General features: G+C 49.8%; 1 protein-coding gene across 1 annotated transcript in view; it reads right to left on the reverse strand.

Moving 5' to 3' along the window:
- Positions 1-23,901, reverse strand: part of MYO7A (myosin VIIA) — a 99,394-nt gene that overhangs the window by 27,349 nt on the left and 48,144 nt on the right. The window contains exons 19-31 of the mRNA XM_059068299.2: positions 22,922-23,016; positions 21,578-21,662; positions 20,820-21,038; positions 20,255-20,362; positions 19,031-19,240; positions 18,441-18,644; positions 17,987-18,163; positions 17,474-17,563; positions 15,971-16,098; positions 13,645-13,771; positions 12,344-12,463; positions 11,642-11,815; positions 10,519-10,746 (exon numbers count right to left, since the gene is read on the reverse strand). Coding sequence (XP_058924282.1) covers positions 10,519-10,746; positions 11,642-11,815; positions 12,344-12,463; positions 13,645-13,771; positions 15,971-16,098; positions 17,474-17,563; positions 17,987-18,163; positions 18,441-18,644; positions 19,031-19,240; positions 20,255-20,362; positions 20,820-21,038; positions 21,578-21,662; positions 22,922-23,016 — 1,965 coding nt within the window. The remainder of the gene's footprint in view (positions 1-10,518; positions 10,747-11,641; positions 11,816-12,343; positions 12,464-13,644; positions 13,772-15,970; positions 16,099-17,473; positions 17,564-17,986; positions 18,164-18,440; positions 18,645-19,030; positions 19,241-20,254; positions 20,363-20,819; positions 21,039-21,577; positions 21,663-22,921; positions 23,017-23,901) is intronic.

Genomic DNA, 23,901 nt, shown 5'->3' on the forward strand with positions numbered 1-23,901 from the left:
TGAATTGACAGCCCCGTGACTGGCCTTGTAAAGTTAGCACCTACAGAACATCTGAATGGACAATGAGTTCTCCTGTAGCCAAGGCAGGTCTAGCTTTAGCAGCTGTAGACTTTGTGGGCACATACACATGGGGGTTAGGCTGGCCTAGAGTTGGAGCTGCCCCCATAGCATCCACAGCGGGTCCAGATCCATGATTACTGCAATCCTAGGACCTGACTTCAGTAGATCTATGCTGGTGGCCTGGTGAAAACAACATATGAGAGACACCAGGGCCGACTGCTGGCATACCCACATTTAGGGTGGGGCTAAGGGCAGTGCCAATGATGGGGTAATCTGAGAGCTCACACAACAGGTGAAAGGTGACACAACAGAGCATCCCCACAGGTGAACAGCTCCAGAGGAGGAATACTCAGTGGCTTCCTTCCCAGTGGGGGTGCTCCAATCCTGCCTACCTCACAGTGCAGATCAGAAACACAGCTAAGAAGCAGATCTGGGGGCCTCTACTCCAACAACTAGGGAGCAGAGCCCAACTCTGACAGAGCAGTGACAACCACAGAGTAAAGGGGATGCTCTACTCAATATCCAGTACAGGCTATGGTCACCACCACAACAGTCATACCTCCTATAAAGGGGCTAATGGCCAGAATACACTGAGGAAAGAAGTGGCAGATATCTATACTAAAAACAGCCCTCGCATCAAAAAATATTAAACCCACGCAGGCTACACATGGACATTCCCACATAAAATAGCCCTCCAAGACAGTCTGAGGGTCTGGCATTGGGCAGAAGAACTCCCAGAGTATTTAGCCCCGAAGGCCAGCAGGGCCTGAGCGCAGGAGCTCCACAGGGCTGGAGGAAATGGAGACTCCCTCTTGGAGGGTGCACACAAGGTCTCACGTGCACTGGGACCCAGCACAAAGCAGTACCTTATAGAAACCTGGATTATACCTACCTAGGGGTCTTAGAGGGTCTCGGGGAGCTGAAGGTCAACTATCACTCACTGTGAAGGCTAGGACACTGAAGGCCCAGGGAATACTGATCAGAGTGAGATCTTCCAGAGGTGCACATTTCAGCACCAAGACCCGGCTTGAGAGCTGGAAAGTCTCAGTCCAAACAACGCCCAAGATAAGGACACAGCCCCACCCATCAGAAGACAGGCTGCCTGAAGTCATACTGAGCTCACAGCCACCTCAAAACACACCCCTTGACATGGCCCTGCCCATCAGAGGGACAAGACACAGCTCCACCCACAAGAGGGCAGGCACCAGTCCATCCTAGCAGGAAGCCTACACAAGTCACTGGACCAACCTCACCCACCAGGGAGCAGACACCAGAAACAAGAGGAACTATGATCCTGCAGCTTGTGGAAAGGAGATCCCAAACACAGAAAGTCAGACAAAATTAGTTGACAGAGAAATATGTTGCAAATGAAGGAACAAGATAAAAACCACAAGAACAACTAAATGATGAGGAGATAGGCAATCTACCTGAAAAGGAATTCAGAGTAATGATAGTAAAGATGATCCAAAATCTCAAAAAAGGAGTGGAGGCACAGATCGAGAAGGTACAAGAAATGTTTAACAAGGAGCTATGGACTTCACTGGTGGCGCAGCAGTTAAGAATCCACCTGCCAGGGCTTCCCTGGTGGCGCAGTGGTTGAGAGTCCGCCTGCTGATGCGGGGGACGTGGGTTCGTGCCCAGATCCGGGAAGATCCCACGTGCCGCGGAGCGGCTGGGCCCATGAGCCGTGGCCGCCGAGCCTGCGCGTCCGGAGCCTGTGCTCCACAACAGGAGAGGCCACAGCAGTGAGAGGCCCGCGTACCGCCAAAAAAAAAAAAAAAAGAATCCACCTGCCAATGCAGGGGACACAGATTCAATCCCTGGTCCAGGAAGATCCTACATGCCGTGGAGCAACTAAACCCATGCACCACAACTACTGAGCCTGCACTCTAGAGACTGCAAGGTGCAACTACTGAGCCTGCGTGCCACAACTACTGAAGTCTGTGAGCCTAGAGCCTATGCTCCGCAACAAGAGAAGCCACTGCAATGAGAAGCCTGTGCGCTGCAACAAAGAGTAGCCCTGGCTTGCTGCAACTAGAGAAAGCCTGCAAGCAGCAACAAAGACCTAACACAGCAATAAATAAATAAATAAATAAATTTTAAAAATTATTTATTTAGTTATTTAAAAAACCCAAGGAGCTAGAAGATTTAAAGAACAAACAGAGATGAACAATACAATAACTGAAATGAAAAATACTCTAGAAGGAATCAACAGCAGAATAAATGAGGCAGAAGAAAGGATAAGTGAGCTGGAAGACAGAGTGGTGGAAATCACTGCCACAGAACATAATAAAGAAAAAAGAATGAAAAGAAATGAGGACAGTCTCAGAAACCTCTGGGACAATATTAAACACATGAACATTCACATTGTAGGGGTCCCAAAATGAGAAGAGAAAGAGAAAGGGCCTGAGAAAATATTTGAAGATGTTATAGCTGAAAACTTGCCTAACATGAGAAAGGAAAAACTCACTGAAGTCCAGGAAGCACAGAGAATCCCATGCAGGATAAACCCAAAGAGGAACATGCTGAGACACATATTAATGAAAATGACAAAAATTAAAGACAAAGAAAAATGTTGAAAGCAACAAGGGAAAAACAACAAACAACATACCAGGGAATCCCCATAAGGTTATCAGCTGAATTTTCAGCAGAAACTCTGTAGGCCAGAAGGGAGTGGCATGATGTATTTAAAGTGATGAAAGGGAAGAAATTACAATGAAGAATATTCTACCCAGGGACTTCCCTGGTGGTGCAGTGGTTAAGAATCCACCTACCAATGCAGGGGACATAGGTTTGAACCCTGGTCTGGGAAGATCTCACATGCCTCGGAGCAACTAAGCCTGTGAGCCACAAGTACTGAGCCTGTACTCTAGAGCCTGTGTGCCACAACTACTGAAGCCCACGCGCCTAGAGCCCATTCTCCACAACAAGAGAAGCCACCACAATAAGAAGCGTGCACACTGCAATGAAGAGTAGCCCCCACTCACTACAACTAGAGAAAGCCCAGGCACAACAATGAAGATCCAACGCAACCAAAAATAAATAAATAAAATAAATAAATTTATTTTTTTTAAAAAAAGAATACTCTACCCAGCAGAGCTCTCATTCAGATTCAACAGAGAACTCAAAAGCTTTACAGACAAGCAAAAGCTAAGAGAATTCAGCACCCCCAAACCAGCTTTACAACAAATGTTAAAGGAACTTCTCTAGGTGGGAAAGAGACCAGCAACTTAAAACAACCTGGTACATATATACACTGCTAAATGAAAACCTCACGGGAAATGCAAACCCAAAACTACAATAGATACACACACACAAAGGAAAAAGCAACCCAAACACAACACTAAAGATGGTGATCAAACCACAAGAGAAGAGAACAAAAGAGCAAGGGAAGAAAAAAAACCTACAAACCCAAAACAATTAAGAAAATGGCACTAGGAACATACATATTGATGATTACTTTAAATATAAATGGATTAAATGCTCCAACCAAAAGACACAGATGGGCTGAATGGATACAAAAACAAGATCTGTACATATGCTGTTTACAAGAGACCCACTTCAGATCTAAGGACACATACAGACTGAAAGTGAGGGGATGGGAAAAGATATTCCATGCAAATGAAAATCAAAAGAAAACTGGAATAGCAATACCTATATCAGACAAAATAGACTTTAAAATAAAGACTGTTACAAGAAACAAGGAAGAACACTACATAATGATCAAGGGAGCAATCCAAGAAGAAGATATAACAATTGTAAATATATATGCACCCAACACAGGAGCACCTCAATATATAAGGCAAATGCTAACAGCCATAAAAGGAGAAATCAACAGTAACACAATAATAGTGGGGGACTTTAATAACCCACTTAAACCAATGGACAGATCATCCAGACAGAAAATTAATAAGGAAACACAAGCCTTAAAAGACACATTAGACTAGATAGACTTAATTGATATCTATAGGACATTCCATTGAAAGCAGCAGAATACACATTCATCTCAAGTGCACATGGAACATTCTCCAGGATAGAGCACATCTTGTACCACAAATCAAACCTCACTAAATTTAAGAAAATTGAAATCATCTCAAGCATCTTTTCCAATCACAATGCTACGAGATTAGAAATCAATTACAAGAAAAAAAAACTGTAAGAAACAAAAACACATGGAGACTAAACAATATGTTACTAAACAACCAATGGATCACTGAGGAAATTTTAAAATACTTAGGGGGCTTCCCTGGTGGCACAGTGGTTGAGAGTCCGCCTGCCGATGTAGGGGACACGGGTTCATGCCCCGGTCTGGGAAGATCCCACATGCTGTGGAGCGGCTAGGCCCATGAGCCATGGCTGCTGAGCCTGCACGTCTGGAGCCTGTGCTCTGCAATGGGAGAGGCCACAACAGTGAGAGGCCCGTGTACAGCAAAAAAAAAAATTTTAAATAAATAAATAAATAAATACTTAGGGACTTCTCTGGTGATCCAGTGCTTAAGATTCCATGCTTCTACCACAGGGGGTGTGAGTTCAACCCCTGGTCGGGGAGCTAAGATCCCACATGCCATGCAGCACAGCCAAAAAAATTTTTTTAAAGTACCTAGAGACAAATGACAACAAACCATGACAATCCAAAACCTATGGGATGCAGCAAAAACTGTTCTAAGATTGTATGGCAATACAATTTTACCTCAGGAAACAAGAAAAATCTCAAGTAAACAACCTAACCTTATACCTAAAGCAACTAGAGAAAGAACAAACAAAACCTGAAGTTAGTAAAAGGAAAGAAATCATAAAGGTCAGAGCAGAAATAAATGAAATAGAGACAATGAAAAGAATAGAAAAGATCAATGAAACAAAAAGCTGGTTCTATGAAAAGATAAACAAAATTGATAAACCTTTAGCCAGACTCATCAAGAAAAAAATGGAAAAGGCTCAAATCAATACAATTAGAAATGAAAAAGGAGAAGTTACAACTGACACCACAGAAATACAAAGGATCATAAGAGACTACTACAAGCAACTGTATGCCAACAAAATGGACAACCTGGAAGAAATGGACAAATTCTTAGAAAGGTACAATCTTGAAGATGGAGGAATAGAAAGACGTGCACTCACTCCCTCTTGACAGAGCAGCAGAATCACAACTAACTGCTGAACAGTCATTGACAGGAAGACACTGGAACTCACCAAAAAAGATACCCCACATCCAAAGACAAAGGAGAAGCCACAATGAGATGGTAGGAGGGGCACAATCACAATAAAATCAAATCCCATAACTGCTGGGGGTGATTCACAAACTGGTGAACACTTATACCACAGAAGTCCACCCAGTGGAGTGAAGGTTCTGAGCCCCATGTCAGGCTTCCCAACCTGGGGGTCCGGCAACAGGAGGAGGAATTCCTAGAGAATCAGACTTTGAAGGCTAGCAGGATTTGATTGCAGGACTTTGATAGGACTGGGGGAAACAGAGACTCCACTCTTGGAAGGCACACACAAAGTAGTGTGTGCATCAGAACCCAGGGGAAGGAGCAGTGACCCCATGGGAGACTGAATCAGCCCTACCTGCTAGTGTTGGAGGGTCTACTGCAGAGGCAGGGGGTGGCTGTGTCTCACCATGAGGACAAGGACACAGGCAGCAGAAGTTCGGGGAAGTACTCCTTGGCGTGAGCCCTCCCGAGTCCGACATTAGCCCCGTCAAAGAGCTTGGGTAGGCTCCAGTGTTGGATCACCTCAGGTCAAACAACCAACAGGGAGGGAACCCAGCCCCACCCATCAGCAGACAAGTGGATTAAAGTTTTACTGAGCTCTGCCCACCAGAGCAACAGCCAGCTCTACCTACCACCAGTCCCTCCCATCAGGAAACTTGCACAAGCCTCTTAGATAGCCTCATCCACCAGAGGGCAGACAGCAGAAGCAAGAAGAACTACAATCCTGCAGCCTGTGGAACAAATACCACATTCACAGAAAGTTAGGCAAGATGAAAAGGCAGAGGGCTATGTACCAGATGAAGGAACAAGATAAAACCCCAGAAAAACAACTAAACGAAGCAGAGATAAGCAAGCTTCCAGAAAAAAAATTGAGAATAATTATAGTGAAGATGATCCAGGACCTTGGAAAACGAATGGAGGCAAAGATCGAGAAGATGCAAGAAATGTTTAACAAAGACCTAGAAGAATTAAAGAACAAACAAACAGAGATGAAAAATACAATAACTGAAATGAAAACTACACTAGAAGGAATCAATAGCCGAATAACTGAGGCAGAAGAACGGATAAGTGACCTGGAAGACAGAATGGTGGAACTCACTGACACAGAACAGAAAAAAGAAAAAAGAATGAAAAGAAATGAAGACAGCCTAAGAGACATCTGGGACAACATTAAAGGCAACAACATTTGCATTATAGGGGTCCTAGAAGAAGAGAGAGAGAAAGAAAGGACCTGAGAAAATATTTGAAGAGAACAGTTGAAAACTTCCCTAACATGGGAAAGGAAATAGCCACCCAAGTCCAGGAAGCACAGAAAGTCCCAGGCAGGATAAACCCAAGGAGAAACATGCCAAGACACATAGTAATCAAATAGACAAAAATTAAAGACAAAGAAAAATTATTAAAAGCAACAAGGGAAAAACGACAAATAACATACACAGAAACTCCCATAAGGTTAACAGCTGATTACTCAGCAGAATCTCTACAAGCCAGAAGTGAGTGGCATGATATATTTAAAGTGATGAAAGGGAATAATCTACAACCAAGGTTATTCTACCCAGCAAGGATCTCATTCAGATTCTATGGAGAAATCAAAAGTTTTACAAACAAGCAAAAGCTAAGAGAATTCAGCACCACAAAACCAGCTCTACAACAAATGCTGAAGGAACTTCTCTAAGTGGGACACACAAGAGAAGAAAAGGACCTACAAAAACAAAACCATAACAATAAATAAAATGGTAATAGTAACATATATATTGATAATTACTTTAAACGTGAATGGATTAAATGCTCCAACCAAAAGACACAGGCTTGCTGAATGGATACAAAAACAAGACCCATATATGTGCTGTCTACAAGAGACTCACTTCAGACCTAGGGACACATAGAGACTGAAAGTGAGGGGATGGAAAAAGATATTCCATGAAAATGGAAATCAAAAGAAAACTGGAGTAGCAATACTCATATCAGATAAACTAGACTTTAAAGTAAAGAATGTTCCAAGAGACAAGGAAGGACACTACATAATGATCAAGGGATCAATCCAAGAAGAAGATATAACAATTATAAATATACATGCACCCAACATAGGAGCACCTCAATACATAAGGCAACTGCTAGCAGCTATAAAAGAGGAAATCGACAGTAACACAGTAATAGTGGGGGACTTTAACACCTCACTTACACCAATGGACAGATCATCCAAACAGAAAATTGATATGGAAACACAAGCTTTAAATGACACAATAGACCAGATAGATTTAATTGATATTTATAGGACATTCCATCCAAAAAGAACAGAATACACTTTCTTCTCAAGTGCACATGGAACATTCTCCAGGATAGATCACATCATGGGTCACAAATCAAGCTTTGGTAATTTTAAGAAAATTGAAATCATATCAAGCATCTTTTCTGACCACAATGCTATGAGGTTAGAAATCAATTACAGGGAAAAAAACGTAAAAAAACACCAACACATGGAGGCTAAACAATATGTTACTAAATAACCAAGAGATTACTGAAGAAATCAAAGAGGAAATCAAAAAATACCTAGAGACAAATGACAATGAAAACACGATGATCCAAAACCTATGGGATGCAGCAAAAGCAGTTCTAAGCAGGAAGTTTATAGCAATACAAGCCTACCTCAAGAAACAAGGAAAATCTCAAATAGACAATCTAACTTTACACCTAAAGGAATTAGAGAAAGAAGAACAAACAAACCCCAAACTTAGTAGAAGGAAAGAAATCATAAAGATCAGAGCAGAAATAAATGAAACAGAAACAAAGAAAACAATAGCAACAATCAATAAAACTAAAAGCTGGTTCTCTGAGAAGATAAACAAAATTGATAAACCATTAGCCAGACTCATCAAGAAAAAGCGGGAGAGGAGTCAAATCAATAAAATTAGAAATGAAAAAGGAGAAGTTACAACAGACACTGCAGAAATACAAAGCACCGTAAGAGACTTCAAGCAACTCTGTGCCAATAAAATGGACAACCTGGAAGAAATGGGCAAATTCTTAGAGAGGTATAACCTTCCAAGACTGAACCAGGAAGAAACAGAAAAGATGAACAGACCAATCACAAGTAATGAAATTGAAACTGTGATTAAAAATCTTCCAACAAACAAAAGTCCAGGACCACATGGCTTCACAAGTGAATTCTATCAAACATTTAGAGAAGAGCTAACACCCATCCTTCTCAAACTCTTCCAAAAAATTGCAGAGCAAGGAACACTCCCAAACTCATTCTATGAGGCCACCATCACCCTGACACCAAAACCAGACAAAGATACTACAAAAAAAGAAAATTACAGACCAATATCACTGATGAATATAGATGGAAAAATCCTCAACAAAACACTAACAAACAGAGTCCAACAACACATTAAAAGGATCATACACCATGATCAAGTGGGATTTATCCCAGGGATGCACGGATTCTTCAATATATGCAAATAAATCAATGTGATACACCATATTAACAAATTGAAGGAGAAAAACCATATGATCATCTCAATAGATACAGAAAAAGCTGTTGACAAAATTCAAAACCCATTTATGACAAAAGCTCTCCAGAAAGTGGGTATAGAGGGAAACTACCTCAACATAATAAAGGCCATATATGACAAACCCACAGCAAATGTCATTCTCAATGGTGAAAAACTGAAAGCACTTCCTCTAAGATCAGGAACAAGACAAGGACGTCCACTCTCACCACTATTATTCAACATAGTTTTGGAAGTCCTAGCCATGGCAATCAGAGAAGAAAAAGAAATAAAGGGGACACAAATTGGAAAAGAATAAGTAAAACTGTCACTGTTTGCAGATGACATGATACTATACATAGAGAATCCTAAAGATGCCACCAGAAAACTACTAGAGCTAATCAATGAATTTGGTAAAGTGGCAGGATACAAAATTAATGTACAGAAATCTCTTGCATTCCTATACACTAATGATGAAAAATCTGAAAGAGAAATTAAGGAACAATCCCATTTACCATCACATCCAAAAGAATAAAATACCTAGGAATAAACCTACCTAAGGAGGCAAAAGACCTTTACTCTGAAAACTATAAGATGCTGATGAAAGATATCAAAGATGACACAAACAGATGGAAAGATATACCATGTTCTTGGATTGGAAAAGTCAAAATTGTCAAAATGACTATACTACTCACTGTAATCTACAGATTCAATGCAATCCCTATCAAAATACCAATGGTACTCTTCACAGAATTAGAACAAAAAAATCTTAAAATTTGTATGGAAAAACAAAAGACCCCAAATAGCAAAAACAATCTTTGGAAAGAAAAATGGAGCTGAAGGAATCAGGCTCCCTGACTTCAGACTATACTACAAAGCTACAGTAATCAAAACAGTATGTACTGGCACAAAAACAGAAATATAGATCAATGGAACAGGATAGAAAGCCCAGAAATAAACCCATGAACCTATGGTCAATTAATCTATGACAAAGTAGGTAAGGCTATATGATGGAGAAAAGACAGCCTCTTCAATAAGTGGTGCTGGGAAAACTGGACAGCTACATGTAAAAGAATGAAGTTAGAACACTCCTTAACATCACACACAAAAATAAACTCAAAATGGATTAGAGACCTAAATGTACTGGATACTATAAAACTCTTAGAGGAAAACATAGGCAGGACACTCTTTACCATAAATTGAAGCAAAATCTTTTTCAACCCGTCTCCTAAAGTAATGGAAATAAAAACAAAAATAAACAAATGGGGCCTAATTAAACTTAAAAGGTTTGCACAGCAAAGGAAGTCATAAAGAAAATGAAAAGACAACCCACCAAATAGGAGAAAATATTTGCAAATGATGCCATAAAAAAGAATGAAATAATGCCATTTGCAGCAACATGGATGGACCTGAAACTAACACAACATTGTAAATCAAATATACTCCACAAATAAATAAATTAAATAAGTGATCAAAAGAGGTCAAAAAGAAAACGAACAATACAGCAAGTTCTGAAGCATGTACAGTCACTGCAACAAAGCAGGAACACCTCCTACTTGCAGAATTCAGTCTACTCTTCAAAGCCCTTGCTCCTATAGATCATGTTAAATCCAAGAGAAGCCTAGATAATGTCCAGCCTCCATCTGGCTAACCTCCACATTTGCTGATGGTGAGTCAAGGGCAGCAACACTCAGCCCAATTCAGCACACAGGTGACTTGACCAAACAAGCTCAGCCAGAAAATTAGCTCTCACTCACCTTCTCACACCTGTACTCCCCAAACTTGACCCCTCGCACCACCTGCTGGTAGATGAGGTTGGTGGCCACATTGTCTTCTGAGGGGTTGTGCCAGGGAGTGAAGACCTCCTTGCGGAAGAAGAGCCTCCATGGGGCGTTGCGCTCCTGGGCACCTTGCTCCTTGGCATACTGCTCACACTGGGAGATGGCGTCCATGACGTGGTCGCTGCCACTGCCCAGGGAGGACACCTGCCGGCACAGGGCTGGACGTCACCCAGTGGAAGGGTGAGCAGGCCAGGAAGGACTGCAAGGAGTCACTGACTGTGCCAACTGTTCTCATTCGGATGGAAAACCAAGGCTCAGAGAGAGGAGGGGCTTGCCCAGGTCACCCAGGAGGCAGACCAGCATGGGACCCCTGGATTCTAGCTCATGGGCTCTGAGCTGACACAGCCATGTGAGAGTTCCCATTTCCTAGTACAAGCCTTTGGTGAAACTCTGATGGACAAATGGCCACTGAAAACACGGGAGGTAGCTGTTGGTGAGAAAAGTCCATGCAAACGGCATCAGACAACATGCTCCTAACGCTGGACCTGCTGGGGTGAGGGCTGAGGGTCACCTCTGCTGTGGGTGGTGATGCTGCGTGTGGAGGCAAAATCACCCACTCCCAGGGCCAGCTCAGCAGAGAAGACTCCAAGCCCAGATGTGCTCTGGGAGGTATACACTCTGGGAGGTCAGTAACAAGTGAAGAGGAACTACCATAGCAACCTGATAAGGAATCATATGCCCATTTGCAAATGGGAAAACTGAATCGCAGTGAGCCAGTTGTTCCCTCTCTCTGCCATGTTCTTCTTCTGTCACCAGCAGAGGATTGAATCCACCTGCGCACATACGACTGCAGTGAGCCCTGGATTTCAATCACCAGTGTGCTGTTGGGTTTCTCTTTAGGTGCTTAGGACCTCTCCATGATCCTAAGGAGCTGGGGCAGGACCAGGGTTACCACTGGTAACCTGTGAGGAGGAAACTGAGGCCCTGGAAGGTCAGTAACTGCGCAAGGGCACCTGAGCCAGTAGGTGGCAGCACTGGGGTGGGAGCTGGTGGGTGGCCCTGGGGGCGCCAGGAGGAGGGGCATCAGGGTCAGCCTCACCTTATCAAACAGGGCGATGTAGAGGGAGAACCCGAAGCGGTCCTTGAGTGAGGTCTTGTCGGCTAGCGCATTGCAGAGCTCCTTGGCCGTGGTTGCCGAGTCTGTCAACAGGGTCTTGGTGGTCCCGTCCATGAACGTCACAGGCAACATGATAGGCTTCTTGGACTTGGTGGCCTGAAAGTGATCCAAGGGTTTGTGGGAACCCTTTCACTTCAGAACATCTCACTCCCTCTGAGCTCCTGGCTCCCTGCTCCCTATGGGGTTGGAGCCCTCGGACCTCAGCATCCCACAGTGCATTGCCCGTCCCTGGTCACAGGTGCTCAGGGAGCCCTGCTGTGCTGAAAGGACCTTCAGGGTCCCTGAGGTGGGGCACTGAGGTGGGTGGTTGGGCTTTGCCACATGCAGGGGCTTCTGCCCTCCTGTCATGTAACCATCACAAGACCCTGTGAAATGAATATCTTTATTGTCATGTTGCAGATGAAGCCATTGAGACTCAGAGGAAACCCCCTGCCCAAGTCACTTTGACTCTAAAGCCAGCAGATGGGAGTCATCACCACTGTGGGCTTTCCCGTTCCAGTAGGCCTGAGATTCCAGAACTTGAGGTTGGGTGCTTTAATGACCACAGAATCCCAAAGTAGGCAATGTTTCTGGGGCACTGGGGTGCACTGGTGACACACACACACACATGCCTAGGGGCCACACCTGCAGCTCCAGCCAGCTTGGTGGCTGTGTCCGTGTCCCATTGACGAAGGTCCTCCTGAGCCGCTCCTCACAGTATGGGGCGTAGCCAGGTGGTCCTCCGTGGATGAAGTTCCGCAGGTACTACGGACAGAGGACCAGCTGAGGGGGCCCCGCTCCAGCCTCCCTCGGCCTCCCCACCTGTGAGATAGTCTGGGACCTGGGACCCTCTACCCGAGTGCTCGCACCTGGACAAATGTCTCCTCCAGCAACAAAATACAAAGAAATCAAAAGGGACTAAAAACTGCACACATGTGCTGTCAGGGCAATTATGAACAATAAGATACAGAAAGGCCACAAACGAACTGCCAGGAGCCAAAGCAGGGAACTGCCCATGACCCTTGCACACAGCACCACCAAGGGGGTGGGCAGACCATCTAAGGCACCCCTCCAGCCCGACCCACCAATCCGCCACCTCCCTCACCTCATTTAAGGCACCAGCCCACCCCGGCTCAGGGAGTAAGCAAGGACACCTGTGTCTTGTTCTCACTCCCTCGAGCTAAAGCAGCATGAGCCCCTGTAAAGCTTGCCTGAATTTCTCGTCTGACCTCTTATCAACTTCTATTGATTAAAGAGGACCCGGGTCGGTAACACCCAGACCATCAGAGCAGCCTCACCGGGCCTCCGGCCTCTGGTCCCTCCACGCACACTCTGAACCTGCTCCTCAAGGCCCATCCATCCACATCCCTCTTCTGCTTTCCAGGGATCCCCACTGTCCTCCAGATCAAGTCCACCTCCCTCACGTTTGGCAGCACGGCCACCATGATCCGGCCGAGTCTAGTCTCAGCTGCACCTCCTGCCTCACCCCACACACCATAGCCCCCTTCACCCAGCTTAACTGCTCCTCTTCGTCCAGGGCCCACCTCCCTGAGCCCTCCCTCTTCACAGTGCTGACCAGCTGGGTTGATCCAGCTGGCACCTGCTCTGCCTCTGTGTCCCCAGCACCCAGGGCCTGACACTAAGGAGCAGTCACGAAAGGGCCTGAGATGAACGCAAGTGCTTCAGACCAGCATGTGGAGGGTCTAGGGGGCGCTGTTGTCAAACTCAGCATCCGCATAAATAAAATGGGGCTCAGAGGAGATAGAGTGCAGTGCCCAGGAGGAGGGGGCCAGGAAGATGGGCCCTGCGGAGGTGGGGAGGCCTGGGAGGAGATGACCCGGGCAGGGCCTCACTGCCAAGCCCCTCTGAGTTTCTTCCCCGTGCTCAACCCCAGGGACCGGGCGCGGCTCCCCTTCCCAACCCCGGAGGCCCAAAGCCTCCCCTACCTTAACGAACTTCTCAGAGGGGGCGAAGCAGCCCACACAGAGAGACACGAGGATCCAGCCCCGGGCATAGCTGCTCTTGGAGGGGTTGTGAGTGAGCTGCTTGCTGATCTGGCAGTAGATCTCATCCCTATAGGCAGGCGGGGCGGGGGCAAGGACGGGAGACGCACTGCCTCAGAGGGAAAGTCCCACCCCTCCCAGCAGCAGGTAGGATGCTTGCTCTCCCACTTGCCAGAGACCACCTGGGAGGTGAGGCCGGGTGGGGAAGGCTGAGCCCAGGGCTCTGCGGCTACTGGAGAGGGTCTGGCTTTGCAGATAGTCTCATCAGGCATGAAGCACGCACGTCCCTGACTCCAATCCAGAGTCCACGGCCGGGGCCCCATGATCCAGAGGGTGGTGCACACCCTGCTCCTGGACACAGTGGCCCCAGTCACTGGTGACCACTTTGATGAGAAGCACAGGCTCCCCCCATGCCTCATCCCTCACCAAGCTGCACGGCCTGGGCAGGTGAGTTCACCTCTGAGCCTAGCCCACAGACATGGCAGCAGGTACAATTTCTACTAATGGTAACTGGCAGAGCAGAAACAGGAAAGACAGCTGGGGAGGTTCTCTGGGGGATGGAATGAGTAGGGACTCTGACGTTCTCTTGATATAGTGCTATAATATTTGAATATTTAAATGGACATGCTTTACTTTTGTAATCAGATTAAAGCAATGAAGGTAGTTTTTCGTTCTGTTTCATTTTAAAGGGAAATGATACCACCCCTTCCTTACAGGAATCCTGTGAAGAAAAATGAGCCAAGGCTTATACAGCACCTGGCACGGTGCCCAGCACAGTAAAACCCCAGCAGATGCCAGCCTAGTTGCAGCTGTGAAGATGCTGCATGCCCCCTTCAGGGCCAAGGGCGGGACCCACCAAGATGGAGTGACCACCAGGGGTCACTAACTGCTGTTCTTCCCTCTCTGAAGGGCAGGTATCTAATTCAGTGGCTCCCCAATTTTGAGAGCTCATGGACCAACGCAACCTCAAAATAAATTGTGGACGTTGCTAACTTATTATCAAGACAACGAGGACATTTAAAACACACCACACATACAGCACCTGCCCACTATCTATATCACAATCCTTTTATAAAACAAATGTAATTTTAATATCCAAAAAGTAGGAAGGGCAAAATCTCAGAACAAAGAATAGTGCTTTAAATAAGTCAAATTTAGAAACATCCTTATTTTTCCCATCTTGCCACAGACCAGTGACAACTATCACCCATAGCTGGGAGCCCCTGACCCCGTTCGATTCATGGACAGGGAGACGGAGGCCGAGAGGAGGGAGGGATTAGCCATGGTCCCTCAGGGAGTTGGCACCCCAGCCTTCTAACGGCCCAGGGCTCCTGGCACAGTGCTCTCTAGAAGTACCCCTTTAGGTCTGATGGTGAGATAACTGGGAGGCAAATTCTTGCCCTTAATCATACTTGGGCAGCCACCTTTTCTTCCTGGAGGCTGGCGGCCCCAAGTGCTACATCTCTGGCAAGCGAGGTAGTCACTGGGCCTCGAGGAGCAATGAAAGGGAGGCCAGTGACCCCTGGGAAAACCTCTTCCTCTCTGGACCTCATGTCTCCCATTGAGAAAATGACACTTGACCTCCCTACCCGCCCCATCCTGCTGTCCTCCCAGCCAGCACACACAAGTTCACGGGATCAGCTCTCCTAACCAGCCATCCCGTGCAGATAGAGTTCTCAGAGAAACCCTATCTGTTTTCCCTCCACTGATGCAGCTGAGTTGATTCCATAATTGCTCCTGGAAAGTCATGGATCATCCCAGCTCCTCCCCAACACCCCGGGGACCTGAGCACAGGCCTCTCCCGGGCCTGGGTGGGGAAGGAGCCACTTGCAGGATCCCAGGCATTCTGACCACAGTAACCCTGACCACGGGCCTGGGCTGGGTACACCGAAGGTGCCGGCAGGGATAGGGTTACAGCAGAAGATGCCTGTCAGATAATGCTAACAACAGCTACCGTTTACTGAGTGCCCACTGTGTAGGTCCTGTGTCACACTTTCCATAGTTTTATCTGCCTACAAGCCTACAAGGTAGGTACTTTTATGATTCCATCTTTACAGATGAAGAAACTGAAGCTTACAGAGCTGAAATCACTCTACCAAGGTCACACAACCAGCTAGCAGCAGAGCTAAACCCAGGCCTGCTTAGCTTAATCAGTTGCTAAAGTGACAGAGCTACCACTCAGCCAACAAAAGCCTTTCAGGTCTGGAAGTGCGGGATGCCTCCCCTGATAGCTGCCCACTCCCTGTGCCCCTGTCCCTCAGGCACTGACCGGAGTGCTGGCCGCAGGATGCCGTTGCCAATGATGAAGTGCAGCTTCTCCAGGTTGGAGGTGGGCCGGTCCTCCAGCATGCTGTTGCCCTGCACCGTGGACTCTCCGTCATGCAGCCTCTTGGTCACCTGGGCCACAGGGAGGGGCAAGGCTTGACCAAGGCTTGGCCGGGGCCTTGCTGCTTGCCTGAGTCTGCCCACTCCCCCGGAGAGCAGAATCCTGGCAGTGGCCAGAGAGCCGGCTCCCCACCACTGTGATATCCCTGCCCGTGCAGAACAGATGCTGGGTGGATGCCTGGCCTGGTGCTACGCGCTTCTGGGGATAAGGCTCCTCTGCAGCCTCCTTGACATCTACCCCCAGCCCTACCCCAGTGAAGTCCCCTCAGCCAGGCCAGGGGCCTGCTCCTCTGACTCCTGATGGGATCCCTATCTCCCTGAGGTGGGCCACACATCACTCCGACACCCAGAGTACACCTGGGTTCCAAACACCCGGCCACCGTCACCTGTCAGTAACTCCCTGGCTCCTGTGTGAATAGCCTTGGGCCTGGGTTCTTATAGACGGGCTTTTCCTCTCTGGTTTCACATGGGCCACAGCGCCAGCCCTGCGCTCTGCCCAGAGACGTGGAGTGGGTGAAAGGGTGAGTGGCGGGAGCATGCCCCTGCAGGCAGGAGGGACGTGGGAGGTCCTCATGTCTGCTGAGCACCCACAGCCATCCTCTCACGCCATCATCCCAGGAAGCCACCAGCAGGCATTTTCTTCCCTGGGTGCCCTGGATACTGAGCAGCAGAGCTGGGACTTAAATATGGGGTAACGAAGCTACAAGACTGGATGTGAGCCTCAGATGGGGGACAAAATGAGGACAAAGACAAAGCAAGCTGAGGAAGCCCAGGAGGAGCAGCCTGACTCTGCTGTAGACGGGAAGGCTTCCTGGAGGAGGTGACCCCCCAGGCACAGAAGAGGAAGGAGGAATTTTAGGCAGACCGACGTGTGTGCACAAAAGCAGGGGCGTGGAGGAACCAGTCCCTCTGCACCATGAATGCCTTAGTTTGTGTCTGTCGGCCCTCCCAGCCTGGACAGTCCTGGAGCAATGGGCCAGGACGGCGCTCAGAAAACACAAGGTGACTAAAGGAATGACAAACAAACTAATAGTGTTAATGCCCCGTGGACACTCTTATCCCACAGAAAATTTCTCAGTGGCTAAAAGGTACCTGGATCAAAGGCAACGGGTCCACGTCCTGGCATGTCCTCCCTCTCACCACCTGCCACTATAGCCCTCCCCAGCTCTCGTGGCCCATCTTCCGGGAAGCCTCCCTGACCGACCCCAGCCTGAGCACAGCGCCCTCTTCCTTGCATCCTGTCTGCTTGATCACATCCAACGCTGTCCTGCTGGCTATCCTGGTGCCCTGAGGACAGGCGGTATCCACTCCACTCCTGTCCCTGTTGGTCCCAAGCCCGGCCTTGCCCCAGCCTGGGCCACCAAGGCCGTGCAGGGTCTTTTCTGACCTCCTCTGTCAGTTTGGACTTCTTCTTCAAGGTCAAGTGCACCAGTTTGTGCCTCACGCTGCTCTTCTTCTGCCCCTCAGGGAGCTGGGCCTGCCGGACAAACAGGGGTCAGAGTCAAACGACTGGGCCGAAAGTAATGACAAGAGCAGTTGACAATGTGGTTAGAACTGTCTCACCTCCACACTAACGTGTACCACCCCAGCCCATCAGCCAAGTGACAAATGGGAAAACTGAGACTGAAAAGTGTAGTAACCCACACACCGCCTCCCAACGAGTCAAAATTGAAGCTGGCTCTGACTGCAAAGCCCGTCTGCCCTACCACGTGGCCTCAATCGTGGTCAGCACTTTACAGTTTATATCAAGCTCACACTATTTGTTCCCAGGAGTAGACAGAGGAGGGCAGGGGTCAGCGAGGTGAGGCAGAGGCAAATTTTAGGATGCTTCTTCTTCTGAGGACCTTAAGGCTGGGGATGGCCTGGAAGGGACCGTGGTCAGAGACCACCTGGGACTCACCTCGCCCTCGCCCTGCAGGGCCTGAAGCTCCCTCTTATATGTTTTCTTGCCCAGAGTCTCATAAATCTTGGTCATCACAGGAATCTTCTCGCTGCCGTCACTCATGGCCGTGTGGTACTTGGGCTCAGGGAGGTCCCCCATGAACCGGAGGATAGTGATCCAGACCGCCAGGGCCGCCTGGGGACAGACCCATGCCAGTCAGAAAGCCTGAGCGCAGGATGATGTTTGCTAAAGCCATCAAAATGACCCAGGGGTGGGGGAGAGGCTGGAGAACCCCACTCCCGCCAACCGGAGGAGGACCACTGAGCTGAGTGCCTTGTGGGTGTTCCTCGGGGCCTTGCCCTGTGGCCCGGCCACAGGCTGGGTGCGGGATGAAGTCAGCCCCGGTCCCTGCAGAGCTGGAACCCAGCCCCCTGGCACCCGCGCTGCCAGCACAGACACCCCCAGCCCTCACCAGCTGGTCGCCCTCATCGTCGTGGTACAGCAGTGGCTGCTTGAGCGGCCGCCGGTTGTAGGTGTGCGTGGTCGTGCCCTGGAAGTAAGTGGCAGCGAACTTGGCGAATTTATACTCGGAGAGGTCCTCCTCATCCTCATCAGGCAGGGGCAGGGCCGCATCCAGGTCTTCCTCCACCATCTCCCTCCGCCCGCGCTCCAGGTCCTTGGGAGACAAAAGGGGTTCCCTGCCATAGGGGCAAATGGGGCTGGGCTGCAGTCCCCCAGCCTGACCCTGTAGGGCCAGCTCTTCCTCCAGAAGTGTAGGGCGCTGTTCATCCTATTCACTCCCCAGACAGAGCCCAGTGCAAGGTAGATCCTCAACACATGAATGAATAAAGGTTTGTGAATGGCCCTGGAGAGGGACAGTCATTGGCCCAAGGTCATACGGCAGGCTGGTGGCTGGACAGGGCCTGGGACTGCAGCCCCATCCCAGGTCATCACAGCTGCCTTCTTCGCAGAGGGGACCACATGGACTTTAACACAGAGGGGTGCAAGAGGAGGGATGGCACCACATTGGGGCCTGTCCCAGCCCCTTCCCCAGCTTGGTACCTCGAAACCACTAGGTGCCTGGCCCTCCTGGCCTGGCAGGCTGCCCGAAGTCCCCAGGAAGCCAAACATCTTGTCCACCATGTCCGAGTGATTGATGGGCTCGTGGCGGGCTCTCTCCATCTGTTCCAGGAGCTCCTTCTTCCGCCGAGCCTCCTCCTTCTCCTTCAACTCCCGCTCTGCGTCCTCACGGGCCAGCTGGGCCAGGCGTTCCTGCGAGGTGGGGGTGATGCAGCGTCAGGGAGCAAGCCCCCCGTGGGGAGCCCACGGGAGCCCCTGCAGCAGCCAGGCCAGAGTCCCAACCTCCTCGGGGCCCTCCTGACCGCTGGGAAGGATGGAGCCTCGGGCCTCTCCACACTGGGACACACCTGCTCAGCCCTCACAGCCCGGTGCAGACAGATGCCCGGTGCTGAGCCAGAGATAGCTCACAACAAGTTCAGACAGTAATGTCACCTGCCTGCCTTGAGGCTCATCTGTGACCACCTCCTCCAGGAAGCTTGCTCAGTCTCACCACCCGAAAGGGACCACACACCAACCCAAAACTCCAAGAGCCACTGGGTATAGGCTCTAGACCACCACTGTCCAATAGAAATATAATGCAAGCCACGTATGTAGTGGCTACATTCAAAATAGTTTTTTAAAAAATAGGTTAGATCAACTTTAATAATGTATTTCATTTAACCCAGTATTTCCAAAGTATTATCTTGACATGTAATTAATATTAAAAAAATAGTACTATTTTATATTCCTTTTTTTTTTTTTAAACTGAGTCTTCAAAATCTAGTGTGTAATTGGGAATTCCCTGGCAATCCAGTGGTTAGGACTCGGTGCTTTCAGTGCTGTGGGCCCGGGTTCGATCCCTGGTCGGGGAACTAAGATCCCGCAAGCCTTGCTGCGTGGCCAAAAAGAAAAAAAAGGAAAAAAAAAATCAAGTGTGTATTTTGCACTGACAATGCTTTGCCCTTTGAAGTGCTCAGCAGCCACACATGACTGGGGGATCCCACCCCAGCTCAGGCCGTTTATCCTGTTACAACACAGCTGAGGGCCTGGACCCACTCGCTCTGCTCTGGAGCCACAGCCCTCTGGCCTGGCCTGGCACATAACAGGCACCCAGCGCACGAAGGAAGGAAGGAAGGTCGCGTGGACAGAGGCTGGACAGCCGGTGTTGGCTGAGGGCTGCTGAACCAGTGAATGGATGTCTAAGGAGTCAGCACATCCCCAGCTCACCTGATGCTTGCGTTCCGCCTCCTCCTTGGCCTTCTTGGCGCTCATCTCCTTCCGGAGCTTCTCCTCCTCCGCCAGCCGCATTTTCTCAGCCTCCAGGCGCCGCAGGTACTGGGGGAGGGGGCGGCAGGGTACGCACCAAACCGTGTGTGACCCTCACGGTGCTTCCCGCCAGCTCGACCCCACCCCACCCCGGCTGAGTTCTGGGACTGGGAATGACTTTGCCAAATAATTTGGTAGAGGGAAACTGAGGCACATGAGAAACCCTCCAGGTGCCACAGCGGCTTGGGGGCACCGCTGATACCAAAGCCAAAGCAGGTTCACCTTGGCCTCCCGATGAGTCACAACAGGGACTAGGCCCCTGCCCTGCCCCTGGCTGGAAAGAGGGAAATGAGGGTCCAGTCCTGTGCATGGCTCTGAAGAGGTAGAGCCCTACATCCCCACCCCCCGACAGGCTCAGGCCACACGTGGGGGCGATATGTCTACCTGAGGTGGAAGAGCACCCCCCCGGAGGACACAGCTGTCACAGGGCTCAGAGCTGTGGCTGCTGTGGACCTGGGACCCTTACCTCAGCCCTGAGGCGCCGGTGCAGCCTGCGGGCGATCATGCCCCGGGCGTAGGCCTGCACGGTGATCACAGCCCAGAGGCGATGACGGAAAGCCTTGCGCACCAGGTAGGCGCGGCAGCGGGCCTGGAATCCGATGATGCGCCGGCGGGCCAGGCAGTACTGCTGGTGCAGCTTCCGGGAGCGGTGCAGGGCCTGCAGCCGCAAGAAGCCCAACCGCATCTGCAAAGATAGCCACCTGCTCAGAACCACTGCCCTGATTCCAGACCAACCCTGCCCATGGAGGTCACTGCCCCGGGCTCCACTCTCCAACCTGCACGCCCCGAAGGCACAACTGTCTCCTCTCAGACCAAAGTTTCCCAGGGAGTGGCCTTGGCTTCCCCTGAGATGCGGACCCCCCAAGAGACTCCCATCCTCAGACCAGGAGTGGGCCTCCTTCTTGGCCACCTCCCCAGCCCCAAGGCCAGTTCCTTCACAGAGGTCCATGTGACATACCCGTTCCTGGCCCCCTCTGAGGTGTTTAATAACCCAGGTGCTCATCACCCACCAAAACATTCCAGAAGAAAAGCACAAACATTGCTGACCAGATAGGCAGAGCTGCAAAAACGAGACTCGGACTTTGGGCTGGAGGAATGGTAGGGGCTGGCAGGGTGACAAGAAGTCAGCCAGGCCCCGCAAACAGATAAGTCCTGCTGCTATGGCAACAGGGCCAGGTTCAAAGGCTTCGTGAGGCAACAAGCAGCTCCCTCAAGGAGGCTCACCAGCCCGTAGTTCCTCCTGCAGTTGTGGCCCCGCCAGTACCTCTGGATCAGCGTGGCAGCATTCTTCAGCTTCAGGAAGTTGGACCTAAAACAGCAGTATGATGCAGGAGGACCTCTGCCAGGGTCCGGGTGGGGTTTAGAATTAGGAGAGCAGGGCTGAGTCCCAGCTCTGTGTCTCCTTGGCTCCATGACCTTGGGCAAAGGCCTATAACTTCTCTGCACCTCAGCTTCCTCATCTGTAAAATGGGCAGAATAATACCTGCCCTGCCTGTCTCACAGCCTTGTCAGATAAACCCAGTAAGGTGGACATTCAGAAGGTTACTCATAGTCAGAAAATAAAGATTAAACACTTTGAAAACTGTAAACATCACTTATTACTGACTATCTAACTCCCTCATTTTATAGGTGAGGAAACTGAGACTTGATGAGGTTGGGGCTGGAGCCCTGGTCTTCTGACTGAGTGAGCACCATGCTGTTCCCTGTGTACACCAGGCAGCTTCTACAGGCTGACAGTCACCTTCAACCTGATGGAGGACAAGAGACCACACATCAAACAGCAGGTGTCTCCTGAACGTAGAAATAAATAAGGGAGGAGTGAAGGATGGCTACGTCAGTGTGGGTGAGCCAGCAAGCCAATTCCTGGATGCACGCACAGACGAGGGCACAGCCATGGGAGGGGGCGGACAGGTTGATGGACAGACAGGTGGATGGATGGACAAAGGATGGCTGGACAGATGGACATACAGATGAATGGAGGGACAGGTGGATGGATGTACAGATGGATGGATGGACAGAGGATGGCTAGACAGATGGACAAGTGGGTGGACGGACAGAGGAAGGGAGTGACCAGATGAACTGCAAAAGATGCAGGCTGTGGGATTTTTGTGGAGCCTGAATCACACTCCAGCGTCAGCCCTGCCCATCTGTGAACTGACACAGCTGTACACATGCCCCTTATATGGAATATGGGACACACTTTGTAACTCACAAAATCTCCGATTTCCTCTTTGGGAAATTTCATCAGGCATCTGAGACCAACAGAGGGTCCACTTGTATTGTGTGCCTCGTGTACCCACGTGTGCAAGCCTGTGTGTCAGGGGGGTACTGTGTTACTGGGCACGGCGGCACAGATGGGTCCACGTGCCTGAGTGTTCAACCCTGTTCACGTGACCCTGTGTGCATGCTGTGCACGTGTGTGCGTGTTTCTGTGTGTGCACATGGGTGTTTATTCCGTGTTCACATGGGAGGAACGGAGGTGAGCCAAGCACACGCGCACACACACACACACACACACACACACACACACGCAGGCTGAGGTGGGGAAGAGCTGGTCCAGGCACGAACCTGTCTTTGAACCCCCGGATGACCTTCTGGAGGAGGATGACTCTGTCAGTGATGGCCTTGTCCCGTTCCACCTCCAGCAGCATGTCGTGGTGGTCCTGGAGGGCAGAGCTCCTGAGCGGCGCCCCTACCAACCTCTCCAGTCCCAGAGCTGAGGCCGCCCCAGGTGGGCCCCCTCTTCCTTCACTCCGAGCCCAGGCCTAGGGCTCAGTTGGGCCCCAAAGGCTCCCAACCCTGCTCTGGCCCCACGGGGCAGCCTCTCACAGCCACAGGTACAGACAGGTACTGTCGTGGTGGATGCCAGAGGCCTGGGAGGAACAAAGGGAGCAGGAAGGGCCTGATTTGACTGCATGGAGTCGGGGACCCAACACGCACACACACTGGCTTCATCCTATGGCCACCTCTACCCAAGTCCCAGCTCTTCTAGGTGTCTCTGTCACATCAGCCCCTGGCCTGGGCCAGGCCACCACCGTTCCTCTCTAGGATCTTAGAAACAGCCTCCTAACCAGTCTCCTGTCCTCTGTTGCTCCCCCTCTGGCCTTCCCTCAAGGACAGATCTCACAGAGATACGTCACTGGCTCCTGGGGTCAAGCCGGGTCTCCTCCCCTGGCACCCGGGTCCTCTACCATCAGGCCCTGCCCGCTTCTCCAGCCCCCTCTCCTTCTCACCCCTGAGCCCCTAACCCTCACTCCAGTTGGACAAAACTCATGGTTCGGTCAATACATGAATCAAATATCTCCATGTGCCAGCCATGTGCTAGGTGCTGGGGTGAGGCTGCAATGACCCCGGCAGACCTGGGCCCTGCCCTTGGGAATCTCAGTCTGGTGGGGGAGGAACATCTATCAGATAATCACAGGCCACATCACTTGGGGAAAGGGCCCAGCACAGAGGGGCTACTCAGTCAAGGCTTTCTGAACGAGTGAGTGAATGAATGAGAAGCAGGTGTTTGGGGTCTGGAAACCACTACTGGCTTCTGAAGAGCC

This window comes from Kogia breviceps, chromosome 7 (genome assembly GCF_026419965.1).
Source record: "Kogia breviceps isolate mKogBre1 chromosome 7, mKogBre1 haplotype 1, whole genome shotgun sequence".
Classification (NCBI taxonomy): domain Eukaryota; kingdom Metazoa; phylum Chordata; class Mammalia; order Artiodactyla; family Physeteridae; genus Kogia; species Kogia breviceps.